This window comes from Histoplasma capsulatum (genome assembly GCF_000150115.1).
Source record: "Histoplasma capsulatum G186AR genomic scaffold supercont2.12, whole genome shotgun sequence".
Classification (NCBI taxonomy): Eukaryota; Fungi; Ascomycota; class Eurotiomycetes; order Onygenales; family Ajellomycetaceae; genus Histoplasma; species Histoplasma capsulatum.
In genome coordinates this window covers 903696-922290 of record NW_025544812.1, presented here as the reverse complement: position 1 = coordinate 922290, position 18595 = coordinate 903696, and the positions used below count along the sequence as shown (strand labels likewise).

Genomic DNA, 18595 nt, shown 5'->3' with positions numbered 1-18595 from the left:
CACCAACTCTCAACTCTGATCTTCTTATCACCATCAGTTCGCAGACATCGTGCCGAATTCCCCCGGCTCCCCCCCTCTCTCTCTCTCTCCTCCATAACAAGCACTGTGCCTTGCCATCTCCCTATCTTGACTTATCTCAACCCTGGCCAACTTCTTCATCTTTCTCTTCGTGTTGAACCGAGCAGAGCAGCCCCAATAACTTGGCCAGGCGTGTCCATACAACCCGTCAGACCTCAGGCACAAACCCATCTCCACTCTTCTGTTGTCGTTGGGCTGTTGGCCGAGTTAGAAACCCGGAATCTCCGCCGCATTTTCCTCTCCCGCCCTAGTTCACGAAACTGTTGGAGACCGCGACATGAACTTGAGCGAAAACTAGATATTTAGTGAGTCCGTGACCGCCAATCTAGTGCACCATCATCACCATCATCACCATCGTCACCACCACCACCACCACCACCACCACCATCATCATCATCATCATCATCATCATCATCATCATCATCATCACCATCAATTTCCACATTCCGGCGCTGTCTCATTCCTTCACCCTCTTCCCTCTCTCTCTTCAATCATTGAACGATCATCCTCAACCACCTAGGCCCAGCGTTCTTTTCCTTGATTCGGCTACCCGTGTCCTCTGGCATTAATTGTTGTATCCTCTCTTTATCTCTTCGTGGCTGTCTTTGTCCGTCTCTCTCCTTTTGCCTTTGTGAAAACACTTCTCCCTCTTACCATTTACATACAAACTATCTTGTTGTGGACTACCGGTCCTGAGCTGGTTCGTCCTGTTAGCTTGCTTGAGGTAAGCAAGGACAGGAGTAACGAATAATAATAAACAACCTGCACGCCCGTTGATTTGCGCTGCTCTAAACCTTGTCGTTTCGTACTGTCCCTGCGCTTGCCCTCACTCTTCTTCCCTTGGCCCTCTGTATTTTACTAGTCATCGGTCTTTTTTGAACTTCTTACTGAAACCGCCCCCGCCCCTTCCCCTCCAAGTCTCTCGTTTATTAGGGTCCGACCTTCAAAATTACGTCCTCATCAAACAGGCCTCTTACATTCGATCCCAAGACCTCATTAAACTTCCAGGGCGACTGGGACCTGGATATTCCACTAGCAAGCTCTTATCGTCGAGGGGTTTGTGTTTGGTGGAGGAATTTCAACACCTCAACATGCCTCCTTCACTCCAACCAACGAGATGACTTGACGCCTGAAATCCCTGGTCATGCAACCTGCCACGTCGTGGACGCTGGACGGCCTGTCTCTTCCCCTTTCTCATCCGAATGCTGTTATATCCCAATTTCCTGGCTGTCCGACCCGCTCTTTAAGTCCATCGTGTGTTTCCTCCTCGTCCTGCACCGCTTACTGACTAGGTCACTGGCCTCGACTTGGGCCTAACGGAAAGTTGATTACTCTTTTAGTCCTCTTCGCTTTATTTTTATCACTTCTTTTAAGAGAAATTTTAAAATTACTTTTTATTATTGGTAGTGCTCCTAGGCTACGCGCAAGATGCCTACGACTAATGAGGTGGAACACAATTATGATCCCTTGAATCATCATCTTCATTCCTTTCGCCATTCAGGCCCGAATCCGCAATTCCCTTTGGTTAACTCTCTTGAGGCGGACACCTCTGGTAGGGAGTTTGGCAATAACGAATCTCCCAACCCTTCGTCACCCTTGTCTCCCCGTCTACCGCTACTTCCCGTGACTACCTACAAAGCCCCTGGTCCACCTACATCTCCTCGACAGTTGTCAATCACCACAAACTTTACAGGTCTAAATTTCAGACGGCATCACCCCCCGACGAGCGATGAGGCTTCTCCCGACCCCCGCGAATTCTACCTGCAGTACAATGACTTTTTCGGTGGTGATGGCCATTCTGCCTTCGATGGTGATATGACTTCCACCTCATATGCAAAAAAATCGAATATCTCCACTGGCGATTATCACAACCACTCTCCAACATCTCACCGCGCTCGCTTCCCCTCTCGTTCTCGTCCATACCACCCAACTTCTTCTAATTTCCCGCAAACCGCCGTTTTTAATACCGCACGCCCAAGTTCAGTCAACTCTTCTGGGACGGGAAACCAACAAAGGCAATCGTCGTTGAAGGAGCTAGTGGATAAGTTCAACCAAAATTTCGATCAGGTTCCCCCTAGACCACCAGATTCTCTTACATCTTCTAGAGACGGCAGCCCTAGTCGTCGCGGAATTGCCCATTCTCGTGCCTGTAGTACGCAACAACAGTTCCAGAAAGGGCGCGGTGACCGGGCAGATTTCCGATCCCCTCCTCGACCTCGACATCCTGGACGGCACAGCCAGTCTTCAATAAATGTAAAAGAGAGCGCATCGAATTCGTTCGGATCACCTCCAAGTAGGCGACTTTTGTTTGGAGAAATCATCCCAACCCACACTCGGCCTCCGGTTCATGCCACTGATGCCGCATCGCCTCGCTGGCGCAGAGGGTCTGATGGTGACATGCATATGCCTAATCCGATGTTCGTTGACTTGCCTATAGAACTCGATAGTGCAATCTCTCCAACATCACCTACTGCCTGGTATCTTGGATACGCTTCACCTTTTGACATATTGAATACTACAAAACACCTCGTTACCCATCGCAGATCTCGAAGCGACTTGGTCACAAAACCTTCCACCACCACTCCCACCACTAACCCTGAGATATCAGACCCAAGCATGGGTATCGCCATCAACCAAGCCGGCCTACAGCCGGCCGTTACCATCGGAACCCGCCCCAAGTCAAACTCACAGTCGCGTATCCCCGTCTCAACACGTCGCTTCAGCCAAGCTTCAGACTCAGGTGGTTCTACGCCTTCCACAAGGGCGAATTCAGCCATGGATCGACATAACATCCAAATAACTCTTCCCCCGAAGGGCATGAGTGCGCTTCCCAAACGTTCCCCGAGAAATTCCCCGAGTTCCAAAACCCCATCTACGAGCTTAATAGTGACATCACCTGCACGGCATAATCGCGGCCAGAAGCTCCACCTCGGCCCTGATAAAAGCCCAACACTTAATGCTTACATATCTGCCCCACCCCCGAAGAAATCCCCCCCACTTCGCAGTTCGAGACCTCGCCAACCGGTGTCGTCGGCGACAACTTCAGCGTCGCGTGCAAGAGTAGTGGATAGGATTTCCAGTCTACAAAACCAGTCTAATGCGTCCACTAGGGATTCCAAACCTTCAAGGACAAAATCAAGACGGCTACCGGAACTAGGGAATGTTGATTTTGCTGCCCGTCGGCAGAAAATCCAACAAGCATTTAATAAAACAGTGGAAGAAAATGCGAGAAAGGAAGAACGTGCAGTTCTACGTCGTCAGACGGTTAAAGAGAAAGCCGCAAGAGATGTAGGTGCGGCCTTGACACTTGCGACCGCCACGGCCGCCGCGCCTGGAGAACAACAACAAAAGAAGCCACATGCAAATGAAACGAACGATCCACTGCCTGCTACTCTAATTGAAACCCGATCAGACGCTCCTGACGTTGGAGATGATCAAGAGACATTCGTTACACCCAATGAAGGACGCTCCCCGGACCTGACCAACATGGTTGCAGAACATCTCGAAACGGGCCGCGGTGTGACATTAGATGCGGATAACAACAGTTACTCGGCTACGGAACAAGATGAGAAGTCAATCAGCCAATTAGATATTCCCAGAAGCCAAACACCCTGTTCTGATGCTCCCGCCTCTGCGGTGACAGTGGGTACCGACATTACCACGTTTGATCAGGAGCCACAAACAGATTTTCCCCAACCAACCTCTCAGATTCATCGAACAGTACTCAGTCAAATCATGCAGATGAGAGAATCCAGCCCGAGTAGTTCCTCGTCTTCCGACTCCTTCTCTGAAAGGGACGACAAAGAGTCAATCCAAATCATGCTTCGGCGAAGTCACTACTTTGACGAATCACAGTACAACAGCAGTGACAACCTAGAACCTTGCGAGACCGCAGATGATTCCAGGAGCGATGTGGACCGTCATCGATGGAGCATGAGTTCTTGGAGCTCCTCTCTTCATGATCGACAGTCCATGGACGGGCCGCTGGGGCGGATCACGGAAAACCCACCTGAGACTGATGCTCATACCTTCATGCCTATGGGCGAAAGTAGTCAAACTCTCCAACTCCCAGTACCGCGTGCTGATTCCCCCACAACTGGAGAAATTGCAATTCAACGCGACGCTCGCGATGTTCCGAGCGAACCCACTGCCCATAATGTTCGGTATACAACGCATATGATGCAGCAGTATCCCGATCTAGCCAAGCAAGGTGGTTGGAACTCGAAACGCGTAACCCAACTTTTCCTTCAAGAGTTAGGATTCGAGGGATCACATTTGCTCAAATCTGATTTTGGGATCGCTGCGCGGGTCCAAACAAGTCGTCCTTCTTCTCGGGGCGATGATTCCCACAAGAACGATGGCCTGAGTGAAGATCCTATTATAGTACCTGAGTCCATACAAGTTCCAAGGTCGGAGTACGTACAACACCGGGCGAGCTTGAGCTTTAGAGAAGACTGGGAGAAGGCTTCTCCATCCGTTGTGGATTGGATGCACCTTGCGGCATCAGAAGGAGGCTCGGAAAACTCACCCAACGTTGTTCGTGAGGGAGCAGAAACCCCGAGGCTCGCTACTACAGGCTCAAATTTTCCAACCGAAGAAGAATCCGTGGAAGGCCTAGGCCTTTCCATTCACGTTCAGTCTCCTCAGGACGACGACTCACCTACCATCCCTCCGCCCCCATTACCTAGCCATCCTCCTCCACCTATTCCCCATTCTTCGAGCTCCCTCTCCGAGATACTTCCCGAACCAACGTTACATCCACCTGTACAATCATCTCCAAGTATATACTCGAATAATCCGCCCTCCACCATCCCGCCCAGCGTCCCACGGATCCCACCAATAGACCATATGTCAAGGGTACGAAATAGTGAAGAATCTCTGCATCAGGCCTCTGTGGTACCAATCCCACAAACACTGGCATCGTCGGCTACATCACAAACACACTCAAGCGCGGGTCAACCTATTGTTGGAGTCCCGGCGGAGAAATCTTCTCCTTCCCCAGAAGAGCGCCGCCTCAAAAAGCGAAAGCATGTCATCAAGGAGCTAGTGGATACAGAGCACACTTTCGGTCAGGACATGACAGTCGTTGTCGATATTTACAAGGGAACATCTAGTTCATGTTTGGACTTGTCTCAGGACGACGTCAAAACATTGTTTGGTAATTCCGACCAGGTTGTGCAGTTTTCAATGGACTTTCAGGATTCTCTGAAACGCGCTGCAAAGAGTGTTTATGTATTACCACAGTCCCAGCGATGGAAGAGCAAGCGTGGCCATAGATCTACCCAGATGAACGGTTCCACGACAGATATCCCATCCAATCCATCCTCGGAAGCTGCAGACGATGAAAAAGACAGACAAACTTCGATTGGCCAGGTTTTCGTTGAGCATATCGAACGGATGGAGAAAGTATACTCTGAATACCTGCGGAATCATGATGCGGCTAACAGGACTCTTGAGGTCCTTATGCGTAAGAATAATGTTAATATATGGCTGAAGGAATGCCGGGACTGGGCCGTGGATCTGACATCAGCTTGGAACTTGGATTCCTTACTTGTGAAGCCTGTTCAGCGTATTGTCAAGTACCCACTACTGCTAACAGAGCTGCTCAGCGCGACTCCCCCAGACCACCCAGACCATTCTGCCTTGACAAATGCCTTGCGCGAAACAACCAGCATATCTGTAAGGATCAATGACATGAAGAAACGGGCCGATGTGGTAGGCCAGATCGTCAGCGGTCGAAAACGCAAGGAATCTGACGTCCGGTCAGGACTTTCGAAAGCATTCGGGCGGCGCACAGAGAAAATTAAGGCTCAAGTCGGCATCACAGACGTATTTGAAGATAAGGAATTTTCTATACTCTCTTCCCGGTTTAGTGACAATTTCTTCCAGCTCCAATTGATCATGCGGGATGTGGAACTCTATACTACCGAGGTTCAAACTTCCATAAAAAAGTTTCATGATTATATCCTCGCGATCGAGGCATATATTAGTGTTGCGCCCTCGAATTATCCTGAGTTGGAAAGCAAATGGTGTCGGTTTAGGCTTGCTGTCAAAGACGTTCTGACTGTGGCGCTTGTTGATCATGTAAGATATTACGTCTCTCAGCCTTGCTTGATTAACGGGTTGAAACTAATTTCCTTTTTCTTTTTACCTAGGTTTCTGCTGTCAGGAAAAACGTTATTCTCCCAATGGTCACGCTCCTAAAGCTGCATGATGGTCCTCAGCGGGTAATGCAGAAACGAAACAAACGTTTGATGGATTATGTCCGCTACAAAACGCTCAAAGAACGTGGGGATAGGGCAGACAAAAAGACCACAGAGCAAGGGGAACAATTCATAGCTTTAAATGTGACTCTTAAAGAGGAGCTGCCAAAGCTTATTGCCCTAACTGGGAAACTGACAGATGCGTGTCTGCATAACTTCGTGGAGCTTCAGAAGACTTGGCTAAGCCTCATACAAAAGCGACTGGGGTACATTTTTGAGCGGACGACAATCTACGGCCTGGACCAAATTCAGTCCGATTGGGCAGCAGACTTCTCGTTTAGCGATGCTCAAGTCTTGTCATTGGGTATATGCAATGGTTCTATTCTTGCAGACGTTGCCAACGTTGCTGGGTACAATTCACCCTCAGCTTCAGCTTCCAATGGGGCAGATGGGTCGTCATCATCTCGCAGACCGTCAACAGTAAACAGCGCGAGCATTCACAATGCCAATACCAATCGAGCAGCTTCCTTTGAGCAAAGCAATTCCCCGAAGATCTCCCATGAATTTGGCACCAGCACACCCGGTAGCTTCATACATTCTCCACCGGCCGATAACTTTATCCAGCAATACAATGGCTCTCAGGTATTCTCGAATGCACGAATGCGCACCAACTCTGGCTTTACTGGCCGCGCGTCCGGCGTATCCGATGCTTCGAACGGGCCTGTCCTACCGTCCATGACAGCGCTAGTCAACTCGGGTAATGGCACCAACACCAGCCGATCCTCCGACGCGACTCCGTCACTACCGCAACTCTCTCTCGATACCCCGATGCTGCAAGATTTCCTCGCCGATCCACTAATGGCATTGCATAACCGCGGCACCCCTCCTGACCCAGCCCTTCACCCCTCCTCGCCCATTGTTGCACGATCGGGCAGCTTCTTTTCGTCTGCAATGCCCATGAACGAGTCGCCGCGGACGGCAACTCCAATACCTGACGACGAGGAACAAAACGACCCAGCTGTTCTATTTCCCGTTGCGAGCTTGTTTGAATTTAACATCGACCGCGCGCGTCGAGAGGCCGGGTATCCCTACCTGACATACGTTGCAGGGGAGATATTCGATGTCATTGGCGAGAAGGGTGATTTGTGGCTTGCGCGGAACCAGGACGATCCGACGCGTCAAGTAGGATGGATATGGACCAAACATTTTTCGAAACTTGCTGGATAACTGATCTTTGCCGATAGAAAATAGAAGATGATTATTTTCGTCTCCTATCTTAGATTGTATGGGGTTGACCCATCACAGCCCTCATGTCAAGGATTTTTCAATTTCCTTTTCTTTTCTTTTTTATTGGCTTCTAGGTTGTCATATGGGGATATAATGATTTAATCACGCTCAACGCAGCCTTATTTATTGTTTTGTTTTTAATTCATTTATTTGTCATGACGTTTTTTTTTTTTTACCTTCTTATACCTCATTCTTCCGTCACATCTTTTCAGCTTTCCCTTTTTGTCTAGCTCACACTTCATACCCATCCGTTTTGTCACCTTGCTATTTCAGAACCATGTCTACATTGTTATGACTCTTTTTGTCCACATTTTTCTTCTCTTTTACATTTACACACTCCTATCGTGTATCAATGCAGGATTTCCTTTGGCGCTGTCCTATCGTGTAGGAGTCTTGCCTTAGCGTCGTGCAACTTCTGTATTGACCTGTATTTAATGTGTAAGCCGATCCTCCTATTCTACAAATAAAACAGTTCCTGCTCGTTTGTGGACTGGGAATATATTCTATTTTGTTCCTTTTAGTTTCCTAACTTCTCTCTGTCTTGTCCTCTTTTTTTTCAGTCTCATCCCTGCAGCTGTTGTCTCTCTCCAATAAGGAATGCGACGGGATGGAATACGATTCCGTAGATCCGATATGTTTTGTTAGAATGCAAAGGATGAAGAAAGTGGGTTGCCTTTGTTCTGAGAGAGTATATGAGACATTATTCAATGTACGGAGCGGAAGCGAAGCTGTTTCAATGCCATTGCTATTATTTCATATATTTGTTAATTAATAATACCTTTGAAAAATGAAACACGTTTGCTTGAAGTTTGTGGGATTTGCTTCTGAAATCCTAACTCCGTGAGTGGGGGATTTTGTAACGTTGAAAGATAAGTTTTTACCCCCAGAGCAGAAGGGCGGGGCAGGCGTTGATTATCTATTCATATTCATATTGCGTCTCTTAACTATTCGTTCTCCTAAATCGCATCCGCTCTTCTCGACTTGTCTCCCTTTCTCCACTCCAATGCTGCTCCTTGTTGCTTGCAGAATCGACCTCCACGGTTCGTTGTCTTGGCATCCACGGTAGGGATTCTTCAGACTCACCTCGACTCCATCTCGTGCGCGGTACGGAATACACATAACAAACACCCGGCTTCCCGGCTTCCCCCTCTCCTCGACATGATGCGGCGATACTCGATTCGTCTCCAGATAGTTAATACTTAATTCCCTCTAGATCCTCCGCGCGCCCAATCCATACCGTTTCAAATACTGAAATACTGCACCTCCCGCCACTTCTCATCCCCCCCCTCCATTTTGTCCCGCCACAAACACGCCAACCATCAAGACGAGTCCCTTTCTGGGGGATATCCCATCTTCCCCATCAGAAGTAATTCGTCCGTCCGGTCACTGCCGTCGTCGTTCCTCTCCCTCCCCTTTTCCTCGACGCCTTGTCCGGAAGCGGAAGCGGAATCAGAATACAATTACAAACAGATATATCTGCATTGTGTAGCTCGCGCTGGAGAGAGATACATAGCTAGTTGTATAACGCGAGGGGGTCTGCCGCATTCTAGAACAGATTAACCCCCTGGCACTGAAAATGGGCGAGGGCGGCTTCAACCGCTTCAAAGATAAGATGAGGGGCCGATTTAACAATTCGGTACGCTGTTTTTATTTCCTTCATATATATTGCTTTTCTGATTTGGTCTGGTTTGGAATACGCTGCATATCTTCCTTGCCTATGCTCCGCACAGTTAGCTACTTGTACGGAGCCAGAACGGAGCCAGATAGCTGGTTGAAGCTTCTGGTTGTTGTTGCTCCCGTGCCGTTGAGCCGGCTTCGGTACACAGGCTCACCCCTGCCTGGTTCCGCATAGTCGGATTGCGGATTTTCTCTTTCGGAACTCTCTTTGCTTGACTTGTTTGTGTATCCGTTGAAGGGGTTTTGTCTTTCATTGTGCTGTTCGCATTCCCATTCTCATTCTCATTCTCGTTCTACCCCTCATCATTGCATCATCATCACTCTGTCGGTTGGTGTTGGTGCTAGTGTTGATGTTTTGAACCTTGTCTCTTCCCTCTTCTGCTAACCCTCGGTGGATACTCTCTCTCATCTCTTTTCCCGTGCCTCTGTGCGTATGTTCCAGTTAGCCAATTTAACGCCTCGGCTCTTCTCGGGGTGAAAGCCTACCTTCTACTGTGCCAGTTCAAGCCCTGTCATGACAGGGGTGCTGGAGCAGTTTCATTCCAACGTCATGCTGCTCAACAAGTTCTGGAATAGCATTTCGGCTATGAGCTACAGTGCTGACTCCTTGCAGTCGAGTCCCGATGATGCATATCTAAGCTGTGCGTACCACTTTGTACCCTCTCCCTACCCTGTCGATTATCTTCGAGGCGTTAGGTGTCGCTTGAGTTGGAGTGAATTAAATAACTCGAAACTAATTTTGGTTGTTGACTCGGGAATGTGGTCTAGACCATGACGTTCGCTGTTCGTACTTTTCCTTACATATTCCAAGATTCTTCTGCCCTTCCAGTCATCTTGCCTGAGATACTCATCGCTAATTGGTGACATGCTGTAGTAACGAACGAGGACGTACATACCCTTAAGACGGATTGGCTGACAGATAATGTACGTTCTGCAAGTACCTGTGCTATGTTTGCTACTTCTTCTACTTTTCCTTCTTACCTTTGACAAACTGACTAGTGGAAACTTTGTAGGTTATTGCGTTCTGGGAAGAGTACGGTTATTTTATTCCAAATTAAACCATGTTGATTTAATATGCAGCGGTTTACCCCTTTGTATAGGTATCTTGAACGTGAATTCCTCGTAAACTATCATTCTGCCAACATTGTCCTGCTCCGTCCAAGCATGTCTTTTATGCTACTTCAGACCCCAGATCCCCGTACGCTCCGCGAAGCACTGCCCGACTTCACAAAGACTAGTCACGTCTTCCTCCCGATCAACGACTGCCGCAACGTCAACGAGGCCGAAGGCGGCACTCACTGGTCTCTCCTGCTCGTATCCGTCGTTGATGGCATTGCCTTCCACTATGACTCACTCCCGCCTGGAAACTGCGAGGAAGCACTACAAGCCACGCTGAAGCTTTCTCACCTTCTAAACAGGCAGCTATGCTACATCAACCTCGATGACTCGCCGGTCCAGGAGAACAGTAGTGACTGCGGCGTCTTCGTGTGCCTGCACATGCGCCAGCTGCTCCTGAAACGGCTGTTGATGGCCAACTCGTCGGAAAAAATCAGCATGAGCCTCGGAGGCACCAGAGTGAATGCGAGCAACGGGCGCAAGGAGATAGTGCGCATCATCGAGCGGCTCAGGAAGAAGGGAGAACGGCGAAGATCGTATGTGCATACCTTTTCTATTCATTTCTCTTGTCAGTCTATGTCTGTAGTTTGCCGCTGCTTGTCATAGCCCTCGTCTTTCCCGTTTTCTTGCTCTTTTATTTTCCGGATCCGACCTCTCTCTCAGAGTCAGAACTAGCGTCTGTGGCTGCAAAGATTACTTAGCCTGTTCAACCTACCTCATTACCGACATGCCACCCCTTACAGGCGTGCATCTTCAAATCAAAGCATTCGCACTAAGGCTTATCCGGGAATATCAACGGGCAACCCAATGCCTCTTGATTTCCGAAATGACATTCTGTTATCTTAATAGGTTAAGCGTAAATGCCAATATAAACTCCAACGGTACACCCGATAACCACCGCGAGAAGAGATCGAGAAGCCCGCCGCGAATAGAATGATCTGAGCTATGATTATCTTCTTTCCGATCGTTGCTCTGGAGTTTTTTCGCTCTCCATCCTTTCCGTGTTGGTAATTATGATGTAATGATATTGGTAACCTGCTATGCTTACAATCATTGGTAATTGATCAGATTCTTTTTTTTAGGTTTTTTTTTGGGCGCTGTTTCGGGTGAGGGTAATTTCGGAAGGCTTTACTGAAAAGAAAAGGGAATCAGTTAACATTAATTTTAATTATTTAATTTTGAGGGGGTCCGGAGTCTGCTTGGATATTTTACTGGATAGCGATGGCGCGGGGCTATTTCCTTCCCTTTTTGTTTTATTGCGATAGTTACTAGTATTCTTCTTCCTTTTCTTTGTACTCTAGGGAATACCAACTTTTGTTTGGTGGCGCGTGTGGTACGGTATGCTGTACAGGAAAGCTGAGAGAGCATTCTTGAGCATTCAATGAAACCATCATTTGTCTTCCTCTCTCTCCGCTATCGGATAGATATGTACAATACACGTATAGTACAAGGGAAATCGCTGAAGGCCTTGTCCAAAACGTACTCCCCAGATAATACCTAATCACACCTGTTCCAAAAAGGAAGTAGCATTGCCCAGCCTTTGTAAGAGGCGAGTCCGGCAGATGCTGCACATGGTTCTCCTGGGGATATGAAGGAGTTCAGTCTAATAGTTTGTTATGTTACATGTCCCCTCGCTCTCCATTTGAGTCATCTAGATGTTAGATGATATCAAACGCAAAGCCTCTGCGAATGGGCAGCACTGGGTGTATTCACGTTTGAGCAGGGCCAGTTTGAAACACGCCCGCCCATTAAATTGAAGTCCTAAAGTGCTGAAGGAGTCAAATCCCACCTAAATCTCATAGCTGAAATGAGATGTTGTATGTTCCCTTTCCTCTGAGGATGGCATGTCGGGAAGGTATCTAGATGGACAAAGGATGGGAAGGGTCCAAATGAGGAGGAGGATTTGAAGGTAGAAGAGTTTAGATCGAATTCACATTGGACTCTAGCCCTTTCTAAAAATCTAAATATAAATACAAATGTGTAAGTGTAAGAGAATCATATCGCATGTTTAGGGTAAGGCACCAGGGCAAATCAAATCGTTTGCATATGCACGGTATCGCGAGAGAATATCGGTTTGCTTGAGGTCGCGAACTTGCGACGCAAAGGCGTAGTGAGCAGCGAGAGCTCCCGTTGCGACGAGTACGGCTATAAAATAAAGTAAATATAAAAATAAAAATAACCTCGGTATAGGCCAAAAAAAAAAATAAAATAAAATAAAAAAGTGACGCGAGGGGCACTCACGTCTACGTAGCTGTTTGGGAATTAGCTTCGTCAGCATCCCTTCATCGTCAATGAGCGGAAGATGATCGAGGACGTCCCTCCCCCAGATAGCAATGAAATTGATACTGATCCGTTCGAAGCCCATATCCCACACACCGCGACGCGCGAAGTCATAGACATCTGTTGCGTTTTGTTCCAGAGACTCTAGGAAGGAGAAATGTTGTTGCGCTGCAAGGGACCATTTGCCTTGGTTTTCTGCCCAAGGGCTACAGAGCGCATGGTGGATAGGCGTACGGTATATAGCAGTTCTATTCTCGTTGTGCACAGGCAGCCATCGATGGTTTGGATACGGCGCATTGCCAACTTCGAGTGGGAACTGGAAGCCATCTGGGCCTTCCCAGTATGGAAGTTCTGAGGCGCGCCAAGTTGGTTTTCGAAGGGAAGTAACATCGCTGTTTGTGATGTTAAAAGGCGGCGTCAATTCGGGAAGGTAGGGTCTTATAGCTCCGGTGCGGTAGTGGTGATAGGGCAAAGGGGCGCCGTTGATGACGTTTGCTGAAACAAGGTACGAGTGGTCATTTTCGAGCTTTAGAGAGACCAACTTGGGTATCGCATTGTTGTCGATGTAAATAATATCATCGTCCATTTTGATATAAAGGGTGTCGGGTTCGGTCACGGTGCTGTCCCATATTTTCGAGTATCCTTTTTTCTGCGCGTCGATCGAAATTTTTCTGTAAAGGGGTGAAGTGGGCACCAGCTTATCAAGCCAATTTAAATCGCCCTGGTTTTCCGTGTTGGGAGCCCAAAGCACCTCATCGATCCATCCCCCGTTTGTTACTAGATTGCGCTTGAGGTAACAGTCTAAAATCTCCACTCGATCCGGGCGTCCATAGAATATCACGGCGACAATCCTGAAGTCCGTAGGCTTGGTGGAGCTCGCTTTGGTAGGCTGAGGTGGGGCAGGCGGGGACGAGAACGCAAAAGCAGAAGGGTTAGCGGGGAAGGAGTTGTTGTTAGCGATATTCCCTTTTCCCAATGGATCCAGAGTTCGATCCACTTGGGGATTTGCGAATGGGGAAGGTAGATGCTGGAAAGTAGGAGGGTTATAAAATAATACAAAACAAACTGGAAGGAGAATTAAAAACACCAAAATAATACTGAGTTTTAATGAACGTCGGACATATAAACAAGCGGCAGTCCAACAGGTGGATATCGACAAGAGAACATCACTTATGAAAGAAGAAAAAGGTGTGCGGACATCTTTGTTTTGTTCAAACATGAGTCCGGTTTCGAAAGCAATAGCGAAAGAAACGTCGGCGGGATGAAATTCTTTACCACATTATTATCAACACAAATGTCGACATTGATCATCTGGAGAGCAAGACCATCCAAAAAAGAAAAAGAAAGAAGAAAGAAGAGGGAGAGAGAGCCAGCGAGGAACAAGTCGATGAGGAAAAGTGAAGGCTCACTAATCCAATCTTTTTTTTACGAGGCCCACATTCAACGCCTTCAAGATCTCGAGACTTGCCAACTCAATATGGGCGCCCGAGTGGAGCACTGGCATTTTTGCAACGAGGGAAAGCATGAGAAACTGCGCATCTCTTATTGGAGGAGTGATTCCCAATTTGCTCTAAATCCCATATTTGGTTGCGAGCTTGCAGTTTGTCGATACGAAGGTTCCCCTAACAAGCCGTCCTTGTCTCAGGACTGAGTGCATCCTTCTGGCCCAGAGCTGAAATCCTCCTGTCAGGAGCTAATGGCGAAGCCCTAGCGAACCCTGAGCGAGTTAGAGTTGAGCTGGGTTCAAAATTTCTCAACGGGATTCGCATTGGAAACAAGGGCGTCATGACTTGGCAAAATTTAGACGAATCGAAGGGGCAAGCGCTTCCCAAAGGCTTGCCGAATGCACTCTGACTTGTTAGCTTTTTCCGAATGGAGTTGAATTTTGCGCCCATTAAACAAGCCCCCTGCGCTAGACGGTTTTGGGTAACCCGCACCAGACGGGAGATGGCCTCCTGTCTGAGCAGGACTGAGCCACCCTGACTGGGAGAGATTTCTTCCATCATGACTCATTGAGTGTTCACCCGCTGCACAAATCAACCTCCGGTGCTGATGGAATCTGGAAAGATCCATTTGTGTTGGCATCCCTATCGCTCCCATAGAAATCCATGTGACCGCACCTATTTAACCTTCCACCTCCATCGATTTGTCGTTTTCTGAGTGATATCTTATTGCCGGTCTTCTCCAACCTCAGAACCTTGGAGTTGATTGCCGATTTGTGGAGTCTCAATTTGAGATTTGAAAAGGAATGGATGGATTAGTTGAGCTCGACTTTATTCAGGAACTGTAATCTGCACAGAGGTTGGGATTTAATTAAGCACAGATCTTCAAGGGTCCTGAAACAATCCCTGATTACTCCGTAAGGGTCCAGAAAATCCAAATGGCGATCGCGGAATTGCCTCTGTCTTGAATCATGAATCTTGAGCTTATGGGCCCCACTGTCCATGCTTCTAGGGCAAGTGTCCTTCTAGTCATTTCATCGTCGAATTCCAACTGCTCACTGAGGGTGTGGTTGACCTCGCCAGAAAAGCAGGATAGCATAGCAACCAATTCACATCATCTGTATTCCTATGTTGTCTCCACCTGAGTAATGGCATTTGTCAATCAGCCCGTTCCAGCGCATTTTCTCATCTTCCATTGTTTCCATTGCTTCCATTGCTTTGGGAAGGTTGATTTAAGGTGGTTAGCGTAAGATTTTGGTGTCCGACACACCCCTGTCGATTCAAATGAGGTCCGCTTATCCACCAAAACACATGAACAACCACGAGTTATGCGTATGGGTTCTGGGTGGGAAAGCTATAAGGCAGTCTGGATTGTCCATGAGCTGGATGGCCAGGAACTCAATGGATGGATGCGGCCATTGGGGACTTCTATAGATTCTGATCGTCTGGAAGCCCGGAAGGCCGCATGAAAAGCCGAATGTTGTCCAATCAGCAAATATTTCTGCTTCTATGTGCCTACATGGGGCTAAATACGAACCTTAGGAACGTGGAGCCATCAAGTACAGAATTGATGTGTGTTTCGATGTCAGTGTCACGCACCCCTGGGCCATTTGCTGTTCAAACTGTTCGTAACCTGGTAGATCTGAGATCCTGACCTCTACGATTAATATTCATTTAGGTACAGAATACTATTCGCAGAGGACTTTGACGACGTTGATTCTAAGCCATGTACTCTAGAGAGGGATCTGTTGAACCGCATCGGCGTCGCGTCATGCTCACTCGATCCCTGCAGGTGTCCCACAGCTCAAAGCATGCGGCTCAAATGCACTGGCGGAATGGGGATTTCTATTTTCCAGGATGTATTCATGCCTAGGGAATGATCCTGCACTCATTTTGCCCTCCTATGCTCCGTACCTCAACTCCAGCCCTTACTGAGCGGAGGGCCAATGTCCCCCCAATCAGGCACCCTAACAGCTTGGAGCATTGAAAATTCATATACACAGAGGAGATAAAGGCGCTTCATGCATCTAATCACAATCATTACTATTCTATGTCGCTGATGAGTGAAATGGCCGTGATTTTCGTTTTTTCAACCGCAGTATCAACAACCGATATTCTGCGACAAATCTCGTGCCTTTTTGGCGATTGAGGCTCGCTCTACCGAATCCCGCCACGAAATTGGTATCTGAGAGACCCCCATTGCGAGTTCATCGATATCCGAAATTCCCCATGCAAGATACAATCGGCTTACCCAGTAATACAGGGATATAAAAGGTACTCATACAACCTCCCGTACGGTCGATACTCATATTTTCCCATACAAACTGCGCCCGAAAATGTGGGAGGCAGCTTCCGCAGACCACGGCAGATCGGGTAAACAAATATGACCTGCCCTATGCAGCACCATCCCTTCCGAAATGGATGGTAAACTCATGTGGAGGGAAGCCACCACAGCGACTTTCAGGCCATCGATTGCCGTGTTTGACAACCCATGAGCCCCGAAGGCAGCTTCCTTCGCTGGCCGTGAGAGGGCAATATAAAAGCCGGCCTCCCGCCTGCGCATCTTCCACTTCCTTTCTCTCCTCTCTCCATCTCTCTGGGTTTTCCTCCTGTTCCCCTTTTTATATCACGTGAACACTCTTGCCCTAATCCGTGTACCCTTGGCCTTGACCATCTAACCCGTATAGAGATTCATCTCCCACATACACTCCTCTACTTTTTGTTTTCATTTTGTGTTTGTCCTTTTGTTATTGTGTGCTTGTATTTTCATTTCTTTTTCTGTTTTTGTGTTTTATCTTTGCCTTTTGTTGTTCTCCTCTTTCTTGATACGCTGGAGTACTAGTAGCCATGACAGGCTTACATATTCCAGGTATCCCTACTCGGCCAAACAGTCAGGCCGCAAGGAAGCACAATGGACCAGTCTTTAAGACCATCCCCAAGCGCCTAACCTACAGAGAGGTAGGCATACCGCACTCATTCTCGTCCTCTGCTGGTTCTTCTGCTTCCTCTTCCTCTTCCTCTTCCTCTTCCACTTATCCTCGTTGTTGCTCTTATACCTCTTCTTCTATTGAGTCTGTTCCTCGTCCTGCTGCTGCCGTCCCTCGTTCTTCGACAAGTCGTTCCACTCGCCCTTCCCCTCGTGTTGTTTCCCGTTCCCGTCCTCAATCTGGTGAGGTTTCCCGCCCTTGTGCGCCTATCCCTCCTTCTCGCTTCTCCACTCTTTCGAATGCTCAGCGCCTTTTGTCGCCTCGCTCCTCCGGGTCGATTTCGACCACTTTTCCTCACGCTGGCCTCCTTGTTATTCCCCGCACCCGTCCCCGAGCAGGGGATGGGGCCATGCCCTCTTCTCGATATTCCACCCGTTCTTCCCCTCCTCCCCGCCCTTCTGGTCCTATCCCCTGGTCCCGAGGCCCCCTTCTTTCAACCCACCAATCCCTCCGCCGCTCCGTCGGTTCTCCTCCTTCTAGCCGCTATTTAGCTCCGGTCATTTCTCCTACAGATTCCACTCTCTCAAAACGCCGGCACCTTTATGTTTCCATTCGTTCATCTAGGACGACTTCTAGCAATTCCACTCGTTCTGATTCATTCCCCTCCGCTCGTTGTTTTATATCCGCTGCTCTCAAAGCAGCTATCTCACGCTCCTCACCAGATCCCCAAGCCCCTCCTGTTTCTGTTTCTGTCTCTGCTGGTTCATCTTCCACTGCTTCCACGCGTTCTGGTCCGCTCCTTTCTTCTCCTCCTATCCCGACTGTTCGCTTTGGCCACCCAGGGAATCGTCTTGCTGCCGCCCCCGAAGTCGCTCGCCGCCGTCAACACGCGCAGCTGTGTTCTAACAGTTCGAGTGCTTCGATACCTGTTTCTTCTAGCCATGGATCCAAAGATAGAAGTGCCCGAACTCGTGCCTATTCTCGGCAAAACGCTAAGTCGTCTAGATCAGTCAAGTTCGGAGGTTCCACGGTGCACGAAGTCAATCGATGGATTCACCCAGGGCTACATAGTCAGCGAGATCCCCCGACGGTCGTCGGCAAATTGGTAGGCTGGTCTGTCACTCCCCTGGAAAAACCGGAGGACGACGAATGCTCTAAGTATACGACTTATAAGCCAACTCACTCACACTCATTCACCTGGAACCCCATGTGGACGCTCTTTTTGCTCCTGGAACGCCCTCGCTGACGTTCGGAGTGACCTTTGCATGGTCGCTCGTCTGAACCCCCACAATCCTTCCATCTCGGTCCCGACTGGACTTGTTTTCGAAGAGTTCAACAGAAGAAGAACAAAAATGAGAGAAGGTGGAAAGTTCCATCTTTGATTTGAAACTGCGCTCATCTCCTCCCCAACAAATCCAAACCAAAAAAAAAAAAAAAAAAAAAAAAAAGTTAAAGCATCTTGAAGTATCTCGGACGACCAATCCACTCCTGTTTTGCCATTCTTTTAGCAATATTAAATAAAGTTGCATTTTCCTCAGTGTTTTTTCTTTCCTTGTGTTCTGTTCCTTTTTTTCTTTGCCTGTTT

At 48.2% G+C, this 18595-nt stretch overlaps 4 protein-coding genes across 4 annotated transcripts; 3 read left to right on the top strand and 1 right to left on the bottom strand.

The window, feature by feature from the left end:
* Positions 1-1506: 1506 nt before the first annotated feature.
* HCBG_07642 (uncharacterized protein) lies at positions 1507-7508 on the top strand (the record flags this gene model as incomplete). The annotated part of the gene is made up of 2 exons (XM_045434691.1): positions 1507-6162; positions 6234-7508. 2 exons carry the CDS (start codon positions 1507-1509, stop codon positions 7506-7508), a joined length of 5931 nt encoding a protein of 1976 aa, XP_045284898.1.
* A 2287-nt stretch (positions 7509-9795) lies between these two features.
* HCBG_07641 (uncharacterized protein) lies at positions 9796-11763 on the top strand (the record flags this gene model as incomplete). Its single annotated transcript, XM_045434690.1, has 6 exons — positions 9796-9886; positions 10014-10028; positions 10120-10169; positions 10259-10278; positions 10346-10897; positions 11211-11763. 6 exons carry the CDS (start codon positions 9796-9798, stop codon positions 11296-11298), a joined length of 816 nt encoding a protein of 271 aa, XP_045284897.1.
* A 503-nt stretch (positions 11764-12266) lies between these two features.
* Positions 12267-14145, bottom strand: HCBG_07640 (uncharacterized protein; the record flags this gene model as incomplete). Its single annotated transcript, XM_045434689.1, has 3 exons — positions 12267-12506; positions 12603-13668; positions 14071-14145. 3 exons carry the CDS (start codon positions 14143-14145, stop codon positions 12370-12372), a joined length of 1278 nt encoding a protein of 425 aa, XP_045284896.1.
* Positions 14146-16930: 2785 nt separating this feature from the next.
* Positions 16931-18256, top strand: HCBG_07639 (uncharacterized protein; the record flags this gene model as incomplete). The annotated part of the gene is made up of 1 exon (XM_045434688.1): positions 16931-18256. The coding sequence occupies one exon, from the start codon at positions 16931-16933 to the stop codon at positions 18254-18256; it is 1326 nt and encodes a 441-aa protein (XP_045284895.1).
* Between the last annotated feature and the right edge of the window lie 339 nt (positions 18257-18595).